The sequence below is a fragment of the Pristiophorus japonicus genome, chromosome 5 (genome assembly GCF_044704955.1).
Source record: "Pristiophorus japonicus isolate sPriJap1 chromosome 5, sPriJap1.hap1, whole genome shotgun sequence".
NCBI lineage: Eukaryota > Metazoa > Chordata > Chondrichthyes > Pristiophoridae > Pristiophorus > Pristiophorus japonicus.
The window spans coordinates 38,203,253-38,227,013 of NC_091981.1; the positions used below are offsets into that span (position 1 = coordinate 38,203,253).

Sequence of the window (23,761 nt, forward strand, 5' to 3'; positions counted from 1 at the left end):
TCAGACTCTGTATGTGCGCAGACACAAGCGTCGCCCGCGTACTGTAGCTCGACGACAGAGGTTGGGGTGGTCTTGGATCTAGCCAGGTTCCCACTGGTTCTGTAGGTTAGTTCCACTCCAGCGGGGAGTTTGTTGACTGTGAGGTGGAGCATGGCGGCAAGAAAGATTGAGAAGAGAGTTGGGGCGATGACGCAGCCCTGTTTGACCAATTATCCATCAATGGTTTCTTTCGTGCTCCCAACATGTTGGAAATTGTCTACTTTTCAATAAAGGTGGGAATTTTTGGCTTTGTGTTGTTTGATGACTAGTCCACATCCCACAAATGAATTATTTCAGGAATGCATACGGCATCATCTCAATACGTGATAGAGTTATACTTACATGGTTGCCTCTTTCTCCACCAACTCCTCTATCGCCAGGAATACCTACATCACCCTGTAAAAGAAAGTTCAGTGTTATTTTAACGAAATTCTCAAAGCGTTACTCCACCAGAGTATTAAAGAATAGCACAAATCTATCATAATTCAAAGAAGTCCAATAATAATATAAAATATTCCTCTTCATTTCCTAAATTACATAAAGAAACTTGGTCTAATTGAAACTTTGATGGAAACTGTTTCTGTATCCCTACGCAATACAATTCCCCGTTTCATAATATTGTTTTTAGTTGCTAGTTGAACCTTCCACAAAATTCCTTGGAGGATTACTGAACAGTTCCTTCAGCAATTGGACTTCCATTGAAATACACATTATACAAGATAATAAGAACAGGCTAAAAGCTGGAAAAACTGCACAATTTTTGCAGATCAACATTTTTCTTTCATAGAATCTTAGAAATGTCAGCACAGGCTGATGGTATTCGACCTATTGAGACTGTACCCTGCTGGGCCCACATTAGAGCTATCTTCTCCAATCCCACTTCCCCGCTTGTTCACTTCACCCTTTAATGTCTTTCTTCCAGTGTCTATCTAATTCCCTCCTTAATATCATGATCTGCTCAGCTTCAGTAGCCACTTGTGGAAATGTATTCAATATTCTAATAATCTTGTAGGAAAAGAAATTCCGGTAGCTTGGACACTATTGGAAGTGTTAGCCTTGGCTCCGTGGTAGCATGAGTGTTGCGCTGTCAGAGGTGCCTCTGTTTGAAAAGAAGCAGAGGAGTTTTCCCGGTGTTGTGACCTAATTCAGTATTTTACCATCAGTGCTTTCCTTCATCATATACAAGGGTATATGCAAGGGTAGCATTTTATGAATTTGCACACCTGGCACAGAAAAATCCTACAGGACCTGCTGATTTCCATGTCCAACCTACTGATAAACTTCCCAAGTGGTGACAACCGTGGCTCTCTTGGGAGCACTCTCATCTCTGAGTTAAAAACTTATGGGTTCAAGTCCCACTCCAGAGACATGTACACAAAATCCAGACAGACATTTCACTGCAGTACTGAGGGCGCGCTGTACTGTCGGATGAGATGTTAAACCGATCCTCCATCTGACACGAAAAAGATCAGGGAGATTGCGCCTGTGTTCTGACCAGATTTGGGCCAAAATTGTCTCTTTCTCTAAGAGTTGTGACTGCCTCAAAGTGGCGGCCACGGGTCAGTCAGGACTCACCGCCTAGACAGCATGCCGGGTCACCGACATTTATGAAATTGCCCTCCATTTTTTTTCCGGCTGTGATCGTCAACATGGCGCGCGTGTTGCTGCCCCGTCGGGCACGCGCCAACCTCCCCATTGACCGGCGGCGACCCCTTTCCGCCCCACAGGAGAAATTGCCCCGCGGGAGTGGATTGGCCGCCGCTCGGTACCCTGTGAGAAGCTGTGTGTGGCTGGGCGGCACGTCCGCCTTTAAAGGGGAGGGCGCTCTGCTGCGGCCGCCATTTTATTTTAATTGTCGGCCGACTCCGAGGTCGTCTCGACAATGGCGCCCATGGGAGCGGCCGGGCCTCCAACAGGCAGCCCGGCACCCACTGTTGGCCAAAACCTTCCCTGGTGGCCCAGTGGGCCAAACTAAACTAACTGCAGAGTTCACAGCGGCCCTCCACTTTAAATGAAAGGGTGGGACATTGTGACGCGTCAGCGACAGCTGAGGGACAGCTGCCCTGCTCTAAGGGCCCTTTGCCCCTCAAACACTGCCCTGACCGGAAAAAAAAAATCAAAGAATTGAATTTCGCTTTACAATCCGCCCCATGAATCTTCATGATCGGTGAGTATGTCCCCTTTTGGTTGTGAGGGTAATTTCAGCCCCATTATCTTGCCGTTATCACATTGTTTTTTGGGACGATTGGCGGCCAGCTCTGCTGCACGGACCTAGTGCGCACACATATTCCAGTGTGGGTTGGCCTGTGCTGGCTCTGGGCCCTCGCCTCTCCTGGGCCCCGATCACATCGCTCCACGATCTCTCATCACTCCTTCGCCCCAATCTCGCCGCTCCTGCTGTACCTGCACTCGCTCCAATCACCGACCTGGATTATGGTGACGTCCAATTCAGTCACCCGCTTCACTGCCATCACCTTCCTGCACAAGTTCGTGTTGCTCCCTGGAGTGATATGTTCCTTTTAAGGCCCTGACCTGCCGCAGATGTTCCCTCGCAGGTTGGGGCAGGTCACTCACACACACATACATTCACACACACACACATATACACTCACACTCACTCTCATACACACTCACTCTCATACACACTCATTGTCACTCACACATATACACTCAATCACACACACATAAATACTCACTCACACACACACATATACTCACATACATACATATATATACACACATCATCATCATCATCATCATAGGCAGTCCCTCGAATCGAGGATGACTTGCTTCCACGTCAAAAAGTTCACAGGTGTTTCAATGATGGACCTAAAATTCCAGGTCCGAACTAAATCTTGAAGGGTGGAAGATGCCTGTGCTTGGATTTTTTTAGTGTGTGGTGACCGTTGCACACTAGCCACCACACGGGCTTGACAAAGCTAGGACTTTCTCCAGTAGCAAGGATTAACCAAGACGACTGGAGACCTGCTCTGCTGCACGGACCTAGTGCGCACACACACTCACACACACATCCATTCATCTTGGTTAATCCTTGCCACTGGACCAAGACCTAGCTCTGTCAAGCCCGTGTGGTGGCTGGTGTGCAACGGCCACCACACGTTAAAAAAATCCACGCACAGGAATCTTCCACCCTTCAACATGTAGTTTGGGACCTGGAATATCAGGTCCTTCAGTGAAACACCTGTGAACTCATCCTTTTTTGGCATGGAAACAAGTCATCCTCGAAATGAGGGACCGCTTATGGTGATGATTTTGTTTGTAGGAATTACTGTGCCCAAGTTAGTGGTCACTTTTCCTACATTACATCAGTGATGACACTTTACTGGTTGTAAAGTGCTTTGGGACGTCCGGAGGTCATAAGAGGTGCGACATAAATGCAAGTATTTCTTTCTTCAGTGAGTGAAGCTCGACAATGGAACACAAATTTGCAAAAGCCAACCTCAAGACAGTCATTTTACGACCCTTACGGTCATTTGCCATGATGTGGCCAAAGAATTTTGCTCAATATTGTCCTACCTATTTGTTCTGTCATATGATGTTAGAAGGACACTGCTGTTGACTCTGTAGGGTAGATTTTACCAAATCCCGCTTTCGGTACAAGGCTGGTATGACACCACTACTGCGGAGAATCCCACGCGAACTGGTGACCTTCACGCTCAAATTCCTGATGTGAACGCCCAGTGGACAAAGCTCCACCCCAGGAGTGTGATATCATAAAATTAACCCTTATACCAATGGTGGTATTTTAAAACCTCATGCCCACATAACAGCACAGATCATCCCATTGGCTGCCCTGTTGACTAAGGGCGATTGATGCAATGAGTAGCTGAGTCATACTGACCTATTTGGTCGATAGTTTGTTCTGAGTTAAACTGATCTCAGCCAGGACATTTATAGGAGCACTGTCACTGGCTTCTGCGCCCTATTTTGTGGGAGAAAATTGTCCAGGGTTTCTGCTACTGATTGCTATCCAACAACACCTTCTGGAAATGTGAATGGAGCGTTCAGATAGAATTGGGTTTGACTGTGACTCCACCCTCCTGCAGCATTGTCTCTACTTGGATAAGGCACTGGAAGGTGAACCATCACTTGGGGAACCATTATTGTGCAACACCTTGAGGAAGGCAAGGTGGAGAAACCTGGCAGAAAAAGCATCGGGGCTGGGGGAAGGTTGAGGTGGGAGGAGGTTGGGTGGCAAACAAATGGTCTGACATCCATTTTGTAAAGAAATGGATCAATTCAAGTTTTAAGTTTTAGCACAGTTTTGGGGTTTTGTTGGCTTTCCTTAATTATCCTGACATCTAGGGCTAGAAATTGCCCTCCGCACCAAACGAATTCAATGAATATTCTCTGCCCGAATCCATGCGGTGGAGAATAGAGGCAAATGGGCCTCTTTAAATTTTGGAAATCGTTGTGGTGGTGTTTGGGGTGGAAATGCATCTGGAGCGGGGTGGAAGGTGGGCGGCTTCATCAGCGCTGCGCTGAGCATATCAGTGCAACGCAGACGTGCCACATCGCGCTGATGCGTAGCAACATCCCTTACTGGCGGTTCGGCCGAACCCTTTAAGGTCAGAAGTCGGCCGACAATTAAAATAAAATGGCAGCCGTGGGTGTGTGCCCTCCCCTTTAAGGGTGGAGATGCTGCAAGCCACTGGCAGCTTCCCACTGGGAAAAGCTGTCGGGGGCACCGACCGGCCACGCTCCCGCGGGGCAATTTCCCTCGTGCAGCGGAAGGGGGACGCCACCGGGCGGTACGGAGTTGGCGCGTGTCCGACAGGGTGGGAAAACGGGACCGCCCCTGGCCCATGGCCAATTTCAGATGGGTCGGACAATTTGCCTGCCCCCGATCGGAAAGGCCTTACCACATCATTAGAGGCGGTAATGGACCTTAATGACGGGGGCAATTTTTATCCCCTGAAATCCTTGACTATGTTACAATCGTCGAGTTTATCCCACCAAACCTCTGATGTTATTATTCATTCACAGGATATGGGTGTCACTGGACAGGCTGGCATTTATTGACCATCTCTGGGTGTGATTAGAAGGTGCCCGAGTGGTCACTTTAGAGCATTTATGAGTCAACCACATTGGTGTGTGACAGAAGTCACATATCGGCCAGACCGGCTAAAGACGGCAGGTTTCCTTCCCTAAAGGACGTCAGTGACTTAAACAGAGTTTTTACGCCAATCTTTTTATTGATACCAGTTTTTTATCTCCATATTTTTTTTAACCGAATCCAATTTACATAGAGATACGAAATGATAATGTAATGCAGGACAAATATAGAGTTGAATAGAAAGATTAAATAATGTACCTGTTGCCCTGGGTTTCCTTTGTTGCCTTTTTCACCTGCTATTTTCTTACTAATACCCGGCGTCCCCTTAAATGGAAAACACACAGAAGTGTTAAAAAACATTGAAGTAAATTATTCCTGTCCCTACTCCAAAAAACGGTTCTGACATTAACCCTTCCCTTCTCGATACAGATGCTGCAGGGCCTATTGTGTATTTCCAGCATGTGCTGCTTTTATTGGAGAAGCGTTTGAGGTTAATTTGTTTATTTTTTAAAACCGGCTTCATATCTGTAATGTATGCACCTATGAATATGCTCACACATTTGTAGAGCTGTTGTATTGTGAATGGCTTAGCCAGTCACGTGATGTTCACCATACTCAATAAAACCCCAGTCGGGGCTAGGTCATCCACGATGAGGTATGAAATTGTGAGCCTACTGGATGAACTGGTAATGTGTAGTGTGATTGGTAAACCTTTGTTAATAAACCAACTAGTTCTTGATGTGTTGCTATAAATTCTTAAGCAAAGAACCGAGGAAATAAATACATTACAGTATCCTCACTGGCTGATCCAAGTCCACCACCAAGGAGTGACCTCAGCCCTCCAGTGAGCAACACCATTACAGTACACATCTGCAATCACTCTCCCATCTGTAATGTAGTATCAATTCTGCACTGTGCCAAGATCACAGAAAGCCTGTAAATGTTTTATAAATCATTAAAACAGAAAGAATTTGTGCCTCTGTGTGTGAAGAACTAAATTGAATCTCTGTTTGTATTACATTTGGGCACAGGCAGCAAATAATGCAACATCTCAAGTGTGGGGTGGAGGTGACAATGGGTTTGCACTCCATCTCCTCACTTTTGGATTTTGGTTTGAATTCAGCCCAAAATAATGGAATATAAATTTTGCCTATTTTTCGAAGTCAATGGAGATGAAAAAGCGGGGAGATTTATTATGGGTGGCTGATTCGATATGACACTATTGCCCACAGTCAAAATTATCCTCTACCTCTCTCATTCTTCTGGTCTGGAAGTATTAAAAACCCCACTTGGACTGATTCAGGATGAATCAGCTCACTCCCTCTTGCTTCCTCCCATTTTAGCCAGTGAAGTGCTCAATAAACATAATCAAAGCAGGCTTGAACTTGATCTAGGAATATGCGATGATGTCTCCTTAAATGTATTCTGATATCTTGTGCAGAGAAGTGGCCAAATAATTTGATTACATTATCAAACTGTTTATGTTCCCTTAACTGTATCCTGACTCCAAGTGAAGAGAGAGGAAGAGTTGAACCCTGAAAGTCAAGTGAACGACTCAGATTCACGAGACTGCCTGTTACAATATTCCAGTATTTTCGTGAATTAGTCTATTTTGGTTTCTGAAATATTTTTGCACTAATTATTAAGGATAGCTTTGAGAAGCTCGTTGCTTTTGCTTATTGATTATCAAACCATCTAATTAGTCAAGAAGTGACTTATCAGGATGCAACGTCTCCAGAATAAGAGAAACATACAATTATTGATGTGCCTCACGATCTAATCCGAGACGACGTATTTAGTTCAATTTTAGTTCAAGAATACATCTTGTACCGTGCATTAATCACAGGAAGCCTTGACACAGATGATGAGAACAAATCGGTTTACAACTTATAGACTATTTTTTTAAGCTAAGATAGCTGAATCCAGCCTTCCAGAAGTGAAAAGCAATGATTTACAAGAAAAATGTGTTAACTATCCCAGGATATACACAGCATTTTTGTATATATACATCTTGTAGGTTTTCAAACGGGGGTCATCATAGAAACATAGAAAATAGGTGCAGGAGTAGGCCATTCGGCCCTTCTAGCCTGCACCACCATTCAATGAGTTCATGGCTGAACATGCAACTTCAGTACCCCATTCCTGCTTTCTCACCATACCCCTTGATTCCCCGAGTAGTAAGGACTTCATCTAACTCCTTTTTGAATATATTTAGTGAATTGGCCTCAACAACTTTCTGTGGTAGAGAATTCCACAGGTTCACCACTCTCTGGGTGAAGAAATTCCTCCTCATCTCGGTCCTAAATGGCTTCCCCCTTATCCTTAGACTGTGTCCCCTGGTTCTGGACTTCCCCAACATTGGGAACATTCTTCCTGCATCTAACCTGTCTAACCCCGTCAGAATTTTAAACGTTTCTATGAGGTCCCCTCTCATTCTTCTGAACTCCAGTGAATACAAGCCCAGTTGATCCAGTCTTTCTTGATAGGTCAGTCCCGCCATCCCGGGAATCAGTCTGGTGAACCTTCGCTGCACTCCCTCAATAGCAAGAATATCCTTCCTCAGGTTAGGAGACCAAAACTGTACACAATACTCCAGGTGTGGCCTCACCAAGGCCCTGTACAATTGTAGCAACACCTCCCTGCCCCTGTACTCAAATCCCCTCGCTATGAAGGCCAACATGCCATTTGCTTTCTTAACCGCCTGCTGTACCTGCATGCCAACCTTCAATGACTGGTGTACCATGACACCCAGGTCTCTTTGCACCTCCCCTTTTCCTAATCTGTCACCATTCAGATAATAGTCTGTCTCTCTGTTTTTACCACCAAAGTGGATAACCTCACATTTATCCACATTATACTTCATCTGCCATGCATTTGCCCACTCACCCAACCTATCCAAGTCGCTCTGCAGCCTCATAGCATCCTCCTCGCAGCTCACACTGCCACCCAACTTAGTGTTACCCGCAAACCCGGAGACACTACACCCAATCCCCTCGTCCAAATCACCAATGTACAGTGTAAACAGCTGGGGCCCAGCACAGAACCTTGCGGTACCCCACTCGTCACTGCCTGCCATTCTGAAAAGTCCCCATTTACTCCTACTCTTTGCTTCCTGTCTGACAACCAGCCCTCAATCCACGTCAGCACACCACCCCCAATCCCATGTGTTTTAACTTTGCACATTAATCTCTTGTGTGGGACCTTGTCGAAAGCCTTCTGATCAGATCCAAGGCACTCTGTGAGGGGTTCTCAGGAAGTAGAGGCCATAAGACCTCTATTTATTTCCTACAATTGCAAGTACCTTGTTTCTGCTGTCATTACCTCTGGTGTCCCCCAAGGATCTATCCTTTCCTCCCTTCTATTTCTCATCTACATGTTGCCCCTTGGCGACATCATCCGAAAACTCACATCATGTACGCAGATGACACCCAGCTCTACCTCACTATCGCTTCTCTCGACCCCTCCATGGTCTCTAGATTGTCAGACTGCTTGTCCGACTTCTGGATGAGCAGAAATTTTCTCCAATTGAATATTGGCAAAACCGAAGGCATTGATTTTGGTCCCCGCCACAAACTCCACTGACTCTAGCCCTCTCCTTAACATTTGTCTATGGCTCAACCACATTGTTCGCAACCTTTGGTGTCATATTTGACCCTGAAATGAGCTTTTGGCCACATATCCACAGCATAACTAAACCGCCTATTTCCACCTCCGTAACATCGCCTGTCTCTGCCCTTGTCTCAGCTCATAGATTCATAAATCATAGAAATTTACAGCATGGAAGGAGGCCATTTCAGCCCATTGTGTCCATGCCGGCCGACCAAGAGCTATCCAGCCTAATCCCACTTTCCAGTTCTTGGTCCGTAGCCCTGTAAGTTACGGCACTTTAAGTGCACATCCAAGCATTTTTTAAATGTGGTGAGGCTTTCTGCCTCTACCACCCTTTCGGGCAGTGCATTCCAGATTGCCATCACTCTCTGGGTGAAGAAATTTCCCCTCATATCTCCCCTAAACCTCCCCCCAATTACTTTAAATCTATGCTCCAATCTATGTTGTTGACCACTCTGCCAAGGTCCTTCCTATCCACTCAATCCAGGCCCCTCATAATTTTATACACCTCAATCAGGTCGCCCCTCAGCCTCCTCTGTTCCAAAGAAAACAGACCCAGCATCTCCAATCTTTCCTCATAGCCAAAATCCTCCAGTCCAGGTAACATTCTTGTAAATCTCCTCTGCACCCTTTTCAGTGCAATCACAGCTTTCCTGTAATCTGGTGACCAGAACTGCACACAGTGTTCCAGCTGTGGCCTAACCAGTGTTTTATAAAGTTCAAGCATAAATTCCTTGCTCTTGTATTCCATGCCTGGACTAATAAAGGCAAGTATTCCATATGCCTTCTTAACCACGTTAACTACCTGACCTGCCACCTTTAGGGATCTGTGGACCTGCACTCCAAGGTCCCTTTGTTCCTCTACACTTCTCAGTGTCGTACCATTTAATGTGTATTCCCTTGCTTTGTTAGCCCTTCCCAAATGCATTACCTCACATTGGGCCCAAGTTTCCACATGATTTGCGCCTGATTTTTAGGAGCAACTGGTGGAGAACGAACTATCTTAGAAATCGCAATTCTCCACATTTTTTTTTCTGCAGTTCTAGTGAGGTAGAACAGGTCTACTTTGGAACAGAATTTTTTCTTCAAAAGGGGACGTGTCCGGCCATTGACGCCTGATTTCAAAGTTTCCACAGTGAAAACGTACTCCAAACTAAAGTAGAATGGAGCAAGTGAAGATTTTTGTAGAACTGAAAAAACCTGTTCTACACATTAAAAAATCAGGCGCAGGTTACAAATTAGGCGTCCAGAACGAGGTGGGGGGGGAGGCGGGGGAGGGAAGTCATTAAATTCTACAATAAATTCTTATTTATACTTCTACAAATATTATACAAATAAATCCAACCTGAATAAACATTTATAAGCAAAGAAAAGATTAAATAAACCATCTTCCTACCTGTGTGAAAGTGCTTCAGCCATCGTTCGTTCCCGCGGGGGCGGGAGGGGGCGGGGAGAGCCGTTCAGTGCGTTCCCGCCGGGGCAGGAGGGGGGTGGAGAGCCGTTCAGTGCGTTCCCGCCGAGGCGGGAGGGGGCGGGGAGAGCCGTTCAGTGCGTTCCCGCCGGGGCGGGAGCGGGGGGGAGAGCCGTTCAGTGCGTTCCCGCCGGGGCTGGAGGGGGGGGGGGGGGAGAGCCGTTCAGTGCGTTCCCGCCGGGGCTGGAGGGGGGGGGGGAGAGCCGTTCAGTGCGTTCCCGCCGGGGCTGGAGGGGTGGGGGGGGGAGAGCCGTTCAGTGCGTTCCCGCCGGGGCTGGAGGGGGGGGGGGGGGGGAGAGCCGTTCAGTGCGTTCCCGCCGGGGCTGGAGGGGGGGGGGGGGGAGAGCTGTTCAGTGCGTTCCCGACGGCGGGCGGAGGTGGGGAGGGAAACGGCTGCCTCAACTTTCTGAGGCCTTCTCACTGCTGCAAGAAGCCTCAGTGCTGATGTGCTGATGGCAATGTGCTTTTATTAAAAAATGTTCAAAAACTAAACAGCTACAAAGAACTACAAAAATGGCCGAGTGCCAATGTTTCCTTCACACTGCGCGTGCGCGAATGCTTCAACGCGCACGCGCAGCGTTGCCGGCAGGAAAAAAACTAATTTAAATAGTACCCGCCCCCTCCCACTTACAAAATCGGCGCGAGTGTAGGCTCCGCCCCCCTGCATGCCCAGCTCGGAGGGGCGCCCGTTTTTTTTCGTGTGGAAACTTGGGCCCATTATGTGGATTGAATTCCATTTCCCACTGTTCTGCCCACCTGACCAGTATATTGATATCTTCCTACAGTCCACAGCTTTCTTCTTTATTATCAGCATACAGCCTATTTTAGTATCATCTGCAAACGTCTTAATCATTCCCCCTACATTCAAGTCCAAGTCATTGATATATACCACAAAAAGCAAGGGACCCAACACTGTGTCCTGCGGAACCCCACTGGATACAGCCTTCCAGTCACAAAAACACCCTTCAATAATTACCCTTTGCTTCCTGCCTCTGAGCCGATTTCGGATCCAACATGCCACTTTGCCCTGGATCCCATGGGCTTTTACTTTTGTGACCAGTCTGCTATGTGGGACCTTATCAAAAGCTTTGCTAAAATCCATATACACTACATCATACGCAATGCCTTCATCGATCCTCCTGGTTATCTCCTTGAAAAATTAAATCAAGCTAGTCAGACACGACCTTCCCTTAACAAATCCATGCTGACTGTCCTTGATTAATCCATGTGTTTCCAAATGAAGATTTATCCTGTCCCCCAAGATTTTTTCCAATATTTTCCCACCACTGAGGTTAGGTCGACTGGCCTGTAATCCTGCAATTACTCGGTCCATCCCTTTCTCCCTTTTTAAACAAAGGTACAACATTAGCAGTCGTCTAGTTCTCTGGCATCACACCTGTAGCCAGAGAGGACTAGAAAATGTAGGTCAGAGCCTCTGCTATTTCCTCCTTTGCTTATCTTAACAGCTTGGGATACATTTCATCAGGGCCGAGAGATTTATCCACTTTCAAAACTGCTAAAGCCCTTAATACTTGCTCTCTCACAATGTGTATCTCGTATAATATTTGACACTCCTTCTCCCTCATAGCAAAGTCTGCATCACACCTCTCGTTTGTGAAAACAGATGCTAAGTATTCATTAAGAATCATACCCACGTCTTCTGCCTCCAAACACAGATTTCCTTCATGGTCTGTAATAGGCCCCACTCTTTCTCGAGTTATCCTCTTGTTCTTAATATAATTACAAAACATCTTTGCATTTTCCCTGTTTTTACTTGCCAACACTCTTTCATGCTCTCTCTTTGCTTTCCTGATATCCTTTTTAATTGCACCCCTGCACTTCTTATACTCCTCTAGAGTTTCTGCGGTATTGAGTTCTCGGTATCTGTCATAAGCTTCCCTTTTTATCTTTATCTTACCCTGTATGTCCCTTGACATCCAGGGGGGCTCCAATGTTGTTAGCCCCGCCCTTTTTCTTTAAGGGAACATACTTGTTCTGCACCCTCAGGATCTCCTCCTTGAATGCCTCCCACTGCTCTGACACTGATTTACCATCAAGTAGCCGTTTCTAGTCCACTATGGCCAAATTACATCTCAGCTCAGCAAAATTGGCTTTACCCCAATTGAATTCCTGGTCCACCTTTGTCCTTTTCCATAACTACCCTAAATCTTACTGAATTATGATCACTAGCACCAAAATGCTCTCCCATTGATACCCCTTCCACCTGCCCCTCTTCATTCCCCAAAACCAAGTCCAGAACCACCCCTCCCTTGTTGGGCTTGTTACATACTAGCTAAAGAAGTTCTCTTGAATGCATTTTAGGAATTTCGCACCCTCTGTACCATTTCCACTGCTTTTTTCCCAGTTAATATCAGGGTAGTTGAAATTCATCACTATTACAGCTCTATAGTTTTTGCACTTTGCAGCAATTTGCCCACATATTTCTTCTTCTATCTCCCTTTGATTGTTTGGCGGTCTATACCACACTCCCAGTAGTGTGATTGTCCCTTTTTTGTTCTTCAATTCAACCCATATGGCCTCATTTGATGACTCCTCTAACATATCATCCCTTCTCACAGCTGTAATTGTTTCTTTAATTAATACTGCGAACCCTCCTCTCTAGCCCTGTAACTAGGAATGTAGAGCTGCTCAAGCCCTCATCCATGCCTTTGTTACCTCTAGACTTGACTATTCCAAAGCACTCCTGGCTGGTCTCCCACATTCTACCCTATGCAGACTAGAGGTGAACCAAAACTCAGCTGCCCATGTCCTAACTCGCACCAAGTCCCACTCACCCATCACCCCTGTGTTCACTGTCCTACATTGGCTCTCGGTTCAACAATGCCTCGATTTCAAAATTCTCATCCTTGATTTCAAATTCCTCAATGGCCTCGCCCCTCCTTATCTCAGTACTCTCCTTCAGCCCCACAACCGCAACCCCTCCCGCCTCCCCCCCCCCCCGAGATGTCTGCGTTCCTCTAATTCTGCCCTCTTGAGCATCCCTGATTAGAATTGCTCAACCACTCGTGGCCGTGCCTTCTGTTGCCTAGGCCCTAAGCTCTGGAATTCCCTGCCTAAACCTCTCCGGCTGTCTACCTCTCTTTCCTCCTTCAGGACGCCCCTTAACACCTACCTCTTTGACCAAGCTTTTGGTCACCTGCCATAATTTCTCCTTATGTGGCTCAGTGTCAAATTGTTTGTCCGATAATACTCCTGTGAAGTGCCTTGGGATGTTTCACTATGTTAAAGGTGCTATATAAATACAAATTGCTGTTGTTGTACAAAAAATGGAGTTCCTATAAACAGAGCACTCTTTTCTGTTGATCAGCTAATCCTGTCTTTTGGAAGCTGGGTCACATGGTCTCAGCGAGTCTGCCAGTGTTGGAGTGCAGCCTCTGTACTGTATCAGTATTTTACTGGCTTGCTGGGAGTGTGTCATTAAATGTATGCTAGCAGGAGGGACCTGGGAATGTACCAATATGTGCAAGGGGGCTCCCACACAGAAAAGTTCAAACACCATTGCTATACACACAGGATGCCTCATTGTTGTTCTTGACACTAGTGGGGTGGGAAATTTGTGGCCGCCATGATAGGTGCCGGTGTCCGTCAACTTGGGTTAACAGCCGCTGAAAATGGACGAAGCGCTACTGTGAACTAAGTATAGGCATGGAAGTCGAAGCTCCCATCCTGAAAGGGGGTTCCAGCTTCGAACTGCCTCTGGGAGCAAGGCTCGGGATTTTGCAAGGAATTGTGGGTAATTAAAAGGGCTATGAATTCAAAGGGCAAGGCCTAATCAAAATTAAAATGAAGTCAAAAAATTGCAGTTTCCAGCCCCTATTGCTTTTTTAAAAAAATTAACATCAAAACGAAGTTACAAATGGGAATCTTCAGCACCTAAAGTTGAATTCCCTTCTGAACCTCAAAAAATGGGTAAAGTGCTTCAGCATTAACAAAAATTGCTCAGCAAGCCAGGGTAGCTGCACATAGGATCTCGCACGTAGCACTCCAGCTTTGTGCAGGGGGTCAACACTGCAAGAGAGTTCTCACAGAGGCCAGAAGGCCCTCCAGAAAGAACAATGTGGGACCACATCACCAACGATGTCACTGCCAGCAGCGTCACCTCCACCATCTGGCTCCAGTGCCCAAAGAAGCTTCATGATATAAAAGGGGTCAGAGGGTCTAGTAAGGAGGAGGAACTGAGGGAAATCCTTATTAGTCGAGAAATTGTGTTGGGGAAATTGATGGGATTGAAGGCCGATAAATCCCCAGGGCCTGATGGACTGCATCCCAGAGTACTTAAGGAGGTGGCCTTGGAAATAGTGGATGCATTGACAGTCATTTTCCAACATTCCATTGACTCTGGATCAGTTCCTATGGAGTGGAGGGTAGCCAATGTAACCCCACTTTTTAAAAAAGGAGGGAGAGAGAAAACAGGGAATTACAGACCGGTCAGCCTGACATCGGTAGTGGGTAAAATGATGGAATCAATTATTAAGGATGTCATAGCAGTGCATTTGGAAAGAGGTAATATGATAGGTCCAAGTCAGCATGGATTTGTGAAAGGGAAATCATGCTTGACAAGTCTTCTGGAATTTTTTGAGGATGTTTCCAGTAGAGTGGACAAGGGAGAACCAGTTGATGTGGTATATTTGGACTTTCAGAAGGCTTTCGACAAGGTCCCACACAAGAGATTAATGTGCAAAGTTAAAGCACATGGGATTGGGGGTAGTGTGCTGACATGGATTGAGAACTGGTTGTCCGACAGGAAGCAAAGAGTAGGAGTAAATGGGGACTTTTCAGAATGGCAGGCAGTGACTAGTGGGGTACCGCAAGGTTCTGTGCTGGGGCCCCAGCTGTTTACACTGTACATTAATGATTTAGACGAGGGGATTAAATGCAGTATCTCCAAATTTGCGGATGACACTAAGTTGGGTGGCAGTGTGAGCTGCAAGGAGGATTCTATGAGGCTGCAGAGCGACTTGGATAGGTTAGGTGAGTGGGCAAATGCATGGCAGATGAAGTATAATGTGGATAAATGTGAGGTTATCCACTTTGGTGGTAAAAACAGAGAGACAGACTATTATCTGAATGGTGACAGATTAGGAAAAGGGGAGGTGCAAAGAGACCTGGGTGTCATGGTACATCAATCATTGAAGGTTGGCATGCAGGTACAGCAGGCGGTTAAGAAAGCAAATGGCATGTTGGCCTTCATAGCGAGGGGATTTGAGTACAGGGGCAGGGAGGTGTTGCTACAATTGTACAGGGCCTTGGTGAGGCCACACCTGGAGTATTGTGTACAGTTTTGGTCTCCTAACCTGAGGAAGGACATTCTTGCTATTGAGGGAGTGCAGCGAAGGTTCACCAGACTGATTCCCGGGATGGCGGGACTGACCTATCAAGAAAGACAGGATCAACTGGGCTTGTATTCACTGGAGTTCAGAAGAATGAGAGGGGACCTCATAGAAACGTTTAAAATTCTGACGGGGTTAGACAGGTTAGATGCAGGAAGAATGTTCCCAATGTTGGGGAAGTCCAGAACCAGGGGACACAGTCTAAGGATAAGGGGGAAGCCATTTAGGACCGAGATGAGGAGGAATTTCTTCACCCAGAGAGTGGTGAACCTGTGGAATTCTCTACCACAGAAAGTTGTTGAGGCCAATTCACTAAATATATTCAAAAAGGAGTTAGATGAAGTCCTTACTACTAGGGGAATCAAGGGGTATGGTGAGAAAGCAGGAATGGGGTACTGAAGTTGCATGTTCAGCCATGAACTCATTGAATGGCGGTGCAGGCTAGAAGGGCCGAATGGCCTACCCCTGCACCTATTTTCTATGTTTCTATGTTTCTATGATCTCAGACCACTGGTCAAGGTCAGTGACTACATCTTCAAACTGTTTACTAAGAGACTGCAGAAGGGTGATCGGTTGATTTCTTGATGTCATATTGGATGGTTAGATGTATAAAGTTGGATTGGAAAGTTTGCTTTGTGATGGCTTTTATTTCAGCATCATGGCCAAGAGGATGCTGTGATTGTCACTAACAGAGCGAAGGTAAAGTATGGGAGTAAAGTTGAAAAGGGAACTGGGAATTGTTGTCACTGTGACTACATACGGATGATTCCATCCCAGATATCCCAGCCACATAGGGTCTGACTGGGATGCATTCTTCCTTCTGCTTCCTCTTCTTCTGCTTCCTCTTCCCTCCGTGAGCAGATGCTGTAAATCTGAAATGATTGCATGAAATGCTGGAAATACTCAGCAGGTCAGTTAGCATCTTGACCTGAAACGTGAAATGTGTTTCTCTCTCCACGAATGTTGCCTGACCTGCTGAGTATTTGCAATATTTTCTGACTTCTCAGAGGCCTTCTTTATCATCTAAGGCCTTGCAAGTGTCCAGCAGCACTCCCTACACACTTAAAGAAATTTAACATCTATTGCAGTAAGCCATTACTTCAGTAAAGTAAAAAAACAACAATCCAAAAGCTTAAATGCAAACTTACATGAAAGACTTGTGTGTCCCTTTAAGAGGTGCCGACAGCACCTCTGTGAATCTGCTTGCACGCAGGGTTTACCTGGCCAGCTTAGGACCCAGTGCTGAACTCAGCGTAAAGGTCCAAGTTCGCCGTGGTGACGTTACGTCGGTGTGTGATGTCGCCGCTACCTCATTTAAATCTGTGGGGTAATACATCTTAATGGCAGAGCTGATGGGCCTGGAAAAATGGAGGACCTTGCGGGACCCACCACCAGCTGGTGATAGAGTGGCGGCCACCCTCTTTGCATCATTTTTTGATGGTAATGGGGGGCATAAAGCCCCCGGAATTTAGGCCTTGGAGTACAAGCTAATTACACAGATGGAGAAAGTAGAAATGGTATTTTTATATAGTGATTAATTCATACCAGGACATTTCATTATAATGCCAGCCAACACCAAGCACTTACACGAACACAACCATTACCAATATGCCGTAAGACTTTCAGAGAGGGTGAGGGAAATGTTTATGAGTCTGTGCTGCTTCCCCTGTTATTTGCATAATTTGGAAATTCCAGTCATCTGGCCTTGATTCAATCGTTGTTAAAACGAATCTTCAAGAAATCATGGGCAGCACATTCCAGGAGAGCTATTTCAGAAAATTACTCCAAAATTATCCTCTCCAAGTTTCAAGAGTTTAATGAGCTCCCTCGTGACCAGACAGAGCTATGGGATTTTACTTACAGGTTCTCCAGGTAATCCTTGTTCACCACGCTCACCATTGTCTCCTTTTGGGCCTTTCTTGCCCTAAGATAAGAAGACTTATTATTCCCATGAAATCTGGAATGTCCCTATAATTACCAACAAGCTATAATTATTTCAGAGCTATATAACGACATTTTTCACTACAGTCAAATAATTTTACAATGGAATGATATCATTTTAATATACAATGTGATCCTTTCACAATAGAATGATATAATTTCACTATATAGTCAGTTAATTTCATTAGTCATGCAATTTCACTGTATATTGAGTTTCACTATAAAGTCACACAGTCTCTATATATAGTGACTTAATTTCACTATGGTCATATAATATTACTATAGAGTGACAACCTTTCACTACACAGTCACAAAGTCTCACTATATAATGACATAATCTCACTACAGTCACATAATGTTACTATGGAATGACACAATTTCTGTAAATAACATATTTTTACTATACCATGAAAGCAACAGACAAGGTAAAACATCAAATGCAAAATCGAACAAGGACAATACTAGCCCTCTAGAGGTAAATTTCAATCATTTCAAGCAGCCTGGGACACTCACGAGTCTTTCACACTTAATGAAATCATCATCATCATAGGCAGTCCCTCTGGGTCGAGGATGACTTGCTTCCACACTAAAAATGAGTTCTCAGGTGACTGAAGAGTCCAATGTGGGACCTGCGGTCTCTGTCACAGGTGGAGCAGATGGTGGTTGAAGGAAAGGATGCGTGGGGTGCCTGGGTTGCTGCGCGCTCCTTCCGCTGTCTACGCTTGGCTTCAGCTTGCTCTCGGCGATGACACTCGAGGTGTTCCGCGCCTTTCCGGATACTTCTTCTCCACTTTGGGCGGTCTTGGGCCAGGGATTCCCAGGTGTCGGTGGGGATGTTGCACTTTTTCAAGGAGGCTTTCAGGGTGTCCTTGACGCGTTTCCTCTGCCTACCTGGGGCTTGCTTGCCGTGTCGAAGCTCCGAGTATAACACTTGTTTTGGGAGTCTCGTGTCAGGCATACGGACGATGTGGCTCGCCCAACAGAGCTGATCGAGCGTGGTCAATGCTTCGATGCTGGGGATGTTGGTCTGAGCGAGAACACTGACATTGTTGCGCCTATCCTGCCAATGGATTTGCAGGATCTTGCGGAGGCAGCGCTGGTGGTACTTCTCCAGTGTTTTGAGGTGTCTGCTGTATACAGTCCATGTTTCTTAGTCATATAGGAGGGCGGGTATCTTGCTCTGTCGTGCCTGAGCTTGGTTCTGGGTTTGAGGTTCTGGTCTTCAAACTGTTAGAAATCAGGGCTGTGTTTAAATCGTTGTTTTGAACTGCAGACGGAATGTCTATTTGGATCAGAGGAATATTTAGAAATGGAGGATATAGATTTTTGTGCGATATACAATCTCCCTGATGTTAAGCGATTATCTATTGTTTTTAAGTTAAGACTTGAACCTTGTTTATATATTTTATGTATAATGCAAAGGATAGGGTTTGAAGTTCCCTTAACAAAACGGCTGGTGAAGATAATGAATGGAAGTATGGAAGTTAAGTGTTAACATAAATATTTTGCTCTATCCTAAAGACTGGTTGAGGTGACAAAACTCATTGTTGAAAGGACTAGGCTTTGTTTTGAGGGAAGAGAGCTAAGAGAAAGTTCCACAGAAAGAGATCCAGGGTGAGTGTGAACAGAGTGATCGTAAGACATGTTTAAGGCGGGTTCTTGAAACAAGGATCAAGACAAAGAACTAGGGACTCAATTTTCCCCAAAGCATTTTTTTGGTGTGCTTGGAGAGTTGCGCCTGATTTTTTGGGGCCCAAGTACGGCAAAAAAAAAGGGTTGTACGTTTCCCCGTTGGATCTCTTCATTTTGGCGTGGCCGAACACGAGGGGTGTGGAACCTTGATCTGCGCCAAAAAGATCGGGCTGCCATGGTAACCAGGGACACAATGCAAGCTGAGGCTGCAAAGTGAAGCATACAGCTACCTCGCAACATATTAAAAGAATTGAAAAGCACATAGCACCACCTTACCTCCAAACCCCCGAAGGCTGTTCGGTCCGGTCCCATTCTCGGTCGCCGGTTCAGGTCTCTCTCTCTCTCTCTCTGTGACTGAGTGTGTGTGAACCAGGGACCGAGAATGGGACCGGAGAGCTTTCCTGTCTGTGTAAACCAGGGACCGACTCTCTCTCTCTCTCGGGACCGTACTGTGTGTGTGAACCGGGGACTGAGAATGGAACCAGACAGCCTTCCTGTGTGTGTGTGAAATGGGGATCGAGAAGGGGACCGGACAGCCTTCGGGCAGGGTTGGAAGTAAGTTGCTGCTCTGTGTTTTTCAATTCTTTCAGTGTGTCCGGGCATCTGCTGCACCACTTTCCTTACCTGCACCGATTTCCTTAACTCGAGGAAAGGTTTTTCAGGATAGGCCACATATGCTGGCCTAAACAGAACTGGAGTAACTCTCAGCTGGCCAAACTTCCCGAAATGGCCAGAAGTGGTGTAGGTGGCTGGTTACACCGCCTTTGGCTGAATAAAAAACTGACTTAAAAAATTCGTAACTAACTGAGTCAAGCTGGTGCAAATTGATTGGGGAAACTGGGGATTCTTAAGTTAGGCCAGAAAAAGCAGCCTGCTCCAAAAAGAAACGGCGCAAATACTGGGGAAAATTGAGCCCTGGAAGTCTTATTGGATATCAAGGTTTTAGGGGAACCTCTATAGGTCAAAAGGTCTCGTCAATATCCAGGGTCTGGCCCACCCCTAAAAATAGGTTAAAAGTGACCTCCTGGAAGCTTGTAGTCACAGACAGTGAGAGGGGAGAGTGGATCAGAAGTCAAGCTGGTCAAACACTCTTTGAGAGTGATCCCATGCTTTAATGTAGGAAGCTCTAGACAGAGAAGGAGACTGCAATCTAGAGAACTGCTTATGTGTGCCAGCCGTTTGTCCAATCAGAATCGGTATCAACTACCTGTTACGGTTGTATGTTTTTGGTATATAGCTAATGTGTTATATTCCGTCTTATACTCTGATTAAATGCAATATAGCCACCAGATTGGTTTTACAGTCGATCCTGATTATTAAAGTGAATGGAGATAGCGTTAACCTGGCATATTTCGTTAAAAAATTGGCTTCTGTGGCAGGAATGTAAAAAGAGTTATTGTGGAGAAACAAGTTGGAGATGGACTTGGTCTATAACAAGGCGCCAGGCGAGACGACTGGATAGGAAACCTCGTAAGAGAGTGTGTTTCATCACTGAAACCAAAACAGAATGGCGAGTGCTAATTGTAGAGATAAAATCATGAGCAGTTTCTCAGAGACTATTGGAGTCATCCAAGAGGACAGATGTAGTTACTCCAAGTGCTTGGATGCAATAGTATCCCAAGTGAATGCGGAACGGACTAAACTTAAAGAAGTCGATAACAACTGGCTTACACACTCACTTCTGTGCGAAGTGTGCAGACTTGAGAAACAAACAAGATAAAGAGCAGGAGTGAGATTGGGAGATAAACAGAAACAAAGATCGTAACTGAATACAAACCATCTTGAGAACACGAAAAAAAACCAGAGAATTAGATAATAAGTTACTGAGATGAGATTTTTTTTTAAATGAAAATGAAACTAACACAAAGCTTTAGCTTTTGTGCCGGGGAAAATAAAGCAAAAGATTTGCCGAGTGTTGTTAACCTTAAAAGAGATGCTGGAATTTCAGTTTTTTTTTAAAAAGAAGTCTGTTCGTTTGTTTCAGCTCGACCCACTTTTGTGTGCTGAGAGGGGAGAGGCTGTTAACTCTTTGTTTGCCGTTAAGTTTGTTAATTAACACGTGTGGTTTTGTTTTAAATCAATTCAAATTGGAACAAAACTGCTTTCTTAATTTGGTTCCAGAAAGTTTTCTTGAAATGATAAATTGTGAAAAACCCAACTTACCTTGCGACGACAGTGAAATTCTGGTTATTTCAAGTTTAAAAAAAGATTGGCAGTATTTGAATTAGAATTTTGAGACATTTGAGATGCTTTTTCTTGTTAAATATTTTGGTTGCACTGGAAAATCTTGGGTTTGGAAATCTTTTTAAAAGAAACCATACTAAAAAGTTGAGACAAAATCTAAAATGCTGTTTTCTCTGATGAGTGACAAAACATAGAAACAGAAAATAGGTGCAGGAGTCGGCCATTCGGCCTTTCGATCCTGCACCGCCATTCAATGAGTTCATGGCTGAACATGCAACTTCAGTACCCCATTCCTGCTTTCTCGCCATACCCCTTGATCCCCCAAGTAGTAAGGACTACATCTAACTCCTTTTTGAATATATTTAGTTTACTGGCCTCAACAACTTTCTGTGGTAGAGAATTCCACAGGTTCACCACTCTCTGGGTGAAGAAGTTTCTCCTCATCTCGGTCCTAAATGGCTTACCCCTTATCCTTTGACTGTGACCCCTGGTTCTGGACTTCCCAACATTGGAAACATTGTTCCTGCATCTAACCTGTCCAAATCCGTCAGAATTTTAAATGTTTCTATGAGATCCCCTCTCATTCTTCTGAACTCCAGTGAATACAAGCCCAATTGATCCAGTCTTTCTTGATATGTCAGTCCCGCCATCCCGGGAATCAGTCTGGTGAACCTTCGCTGCACTCCCTCAACAGCAAGAATGTCCTTCCTCAAGTTAGGAGACCAAAACTGTACACAATACTCCAGGTGTGGCCTCACCAAGGCCCTGTACAACTGTAGTAACATCTCCCTGCCCCTGTACTCAAATCCCCTCGCTATGAAGGCCAACATGCCATTTGCTTTCTTAACTGCCTGCTGTGCCTGCATGCCAACCTTCAATGACTGATGTACCATGACACCCAGGTCTCGTTGCACCTCCCCTTTTCCTAATCTGTCACCATTCAGATAATAGTCTGTCTCTTTGTTTTTACCACCAAAGTGGATAATCTCACATTTATCCACATTATACTTCATCTGCCATGCATTTGCACACTTACCTAACCTATCCAAGTCACTCTGCAGCCTCATAGCATCCTCCTCGCAGCTCACACTGCCACCTAACTTAGTGTCATCTGCAAATTTGGAGATACTACATTTAATCCACTCGTATAAATCATTAATGTACAATGTAAACAGCTGGGGCCCCAGCACAGAACCTTGTGGTAGCGCACTAGTCACTGCCTGCCATTCTGAAAAGTCCCCATTTACTCCTACTCTTTGCTTCCTGTCTGCCAACCAGTTCTCAATCCACGTCAGCACACTACCCCCAATCCCATGTGCTTTAACTTTGCACATTAATCTCTTGTGTGGGATCTTGTCGAAAGCCAAATACACTACATCAACTGGTTCTCCCTTGTCCACTCTACTGGAAACATCCTCAAAAAATTCCAGAAGATTTGTCAAGCATGATTTCCCTTTCACAACTCCATGCTGACTTGGACCTATCATGTCACCTCTTTTCAAATGCGCTGCTATGACATCCTTAATAATTAATTCCATCATTTTACCCTTTACCGATGTCAGGCTGATCGGTCTATAATTCCCTGTTTTCTCTCTCCCTCCTTTTTTAAAAAGTGGGGTTACATTGGCTACCCTCCACTCCATAGGAACCGATCCAGAGTCTATGGAATGTTGAAAAATGACTGTCAATGCATCCGCTATTTCCAAGGCCACCTCCTTAAGTACTCTGGGATGCAGTCCATCAGGCCCTGAGGATTTATCGGCCTTCAATCCCATCAATTTCCCCAACACAATTTCCCGACAAGATGTGCTCGAGGTGGTGATCTAAGACATGGAAGTTACCTTGTGAACAAATGGCGGTTACTTTTGTCTCCAATGTTTAAGACACCATGAGAACTACCAAGCTTGGCAAAAACTTGTTTCTGAAATAGGAATAAATAAGTTCAAATATAAAGATAAATTGATATGAGTTGCTTTTTCGAGCACTCAAGAAGGGAAAATTCTCAGTGAAGTTTAAAGGGATAATTCTTTCCTAAAATAAACTGGTTGGGAACAATTTAGCTGGTCCTACTAAATGCTGTATATCAAGAGAAAAAGTTTGTGGGGAAAAATAATTGAAGATTGAAAAAAATCTGTCAATACAAGACAATACGATTGTTTAGATTTGTGATAAGTTTGAAATGATAAAATGGACTCGGGCACAATATAGTTGGTTATAAAGAATTTTAAAAATGTTGATCTTTAATATTGTATTTAGGATATAAGGTTACTCCAGAGTTCATGAATATGAATAGTAATTAATGGGATGTCTACTTAAGATGCAAGATCGAAACAGGAGAATTACAGCACCAAGTAGGAATTTTTCTAACATTCTAGTGAAAGTTAGGAAAGTGTAGTT

General features: G+C 45.0%; 1 protein-coding gene across 1 annotated transcript in view; it reads right to left on the reverse strand.

The window, feature by feature from the left end:
• The window catches only part of LOC139264067 (collagen alpha-6(VI) chain-like), a 170,911-nt gene that overhangs the window by 86,698 nt on the left and 60,452 nt on the right, over positions 1 to 23,761 (reverse strand). Inside the window, exons 17-19 of the mRNA XM_070880165.1 lie at positions 17,409 to 17,471; positions 5,375 to 5,440; positions 382 to 435 (exon numbers count right to left, since the gene is read on the reverse strand). Of these exons, the coding sequence (XP_070736266.1) occupies positions 382 to 435; positions 5,375 to 5,440; positions 17,409 to 17,471 (183 nt within the window). The remainder of the gene's footprint in view (positions 1 to 381; positions 436 to 5,374; positions 5,441 to 17,408; positions 17,472 to 23,761) is intronic.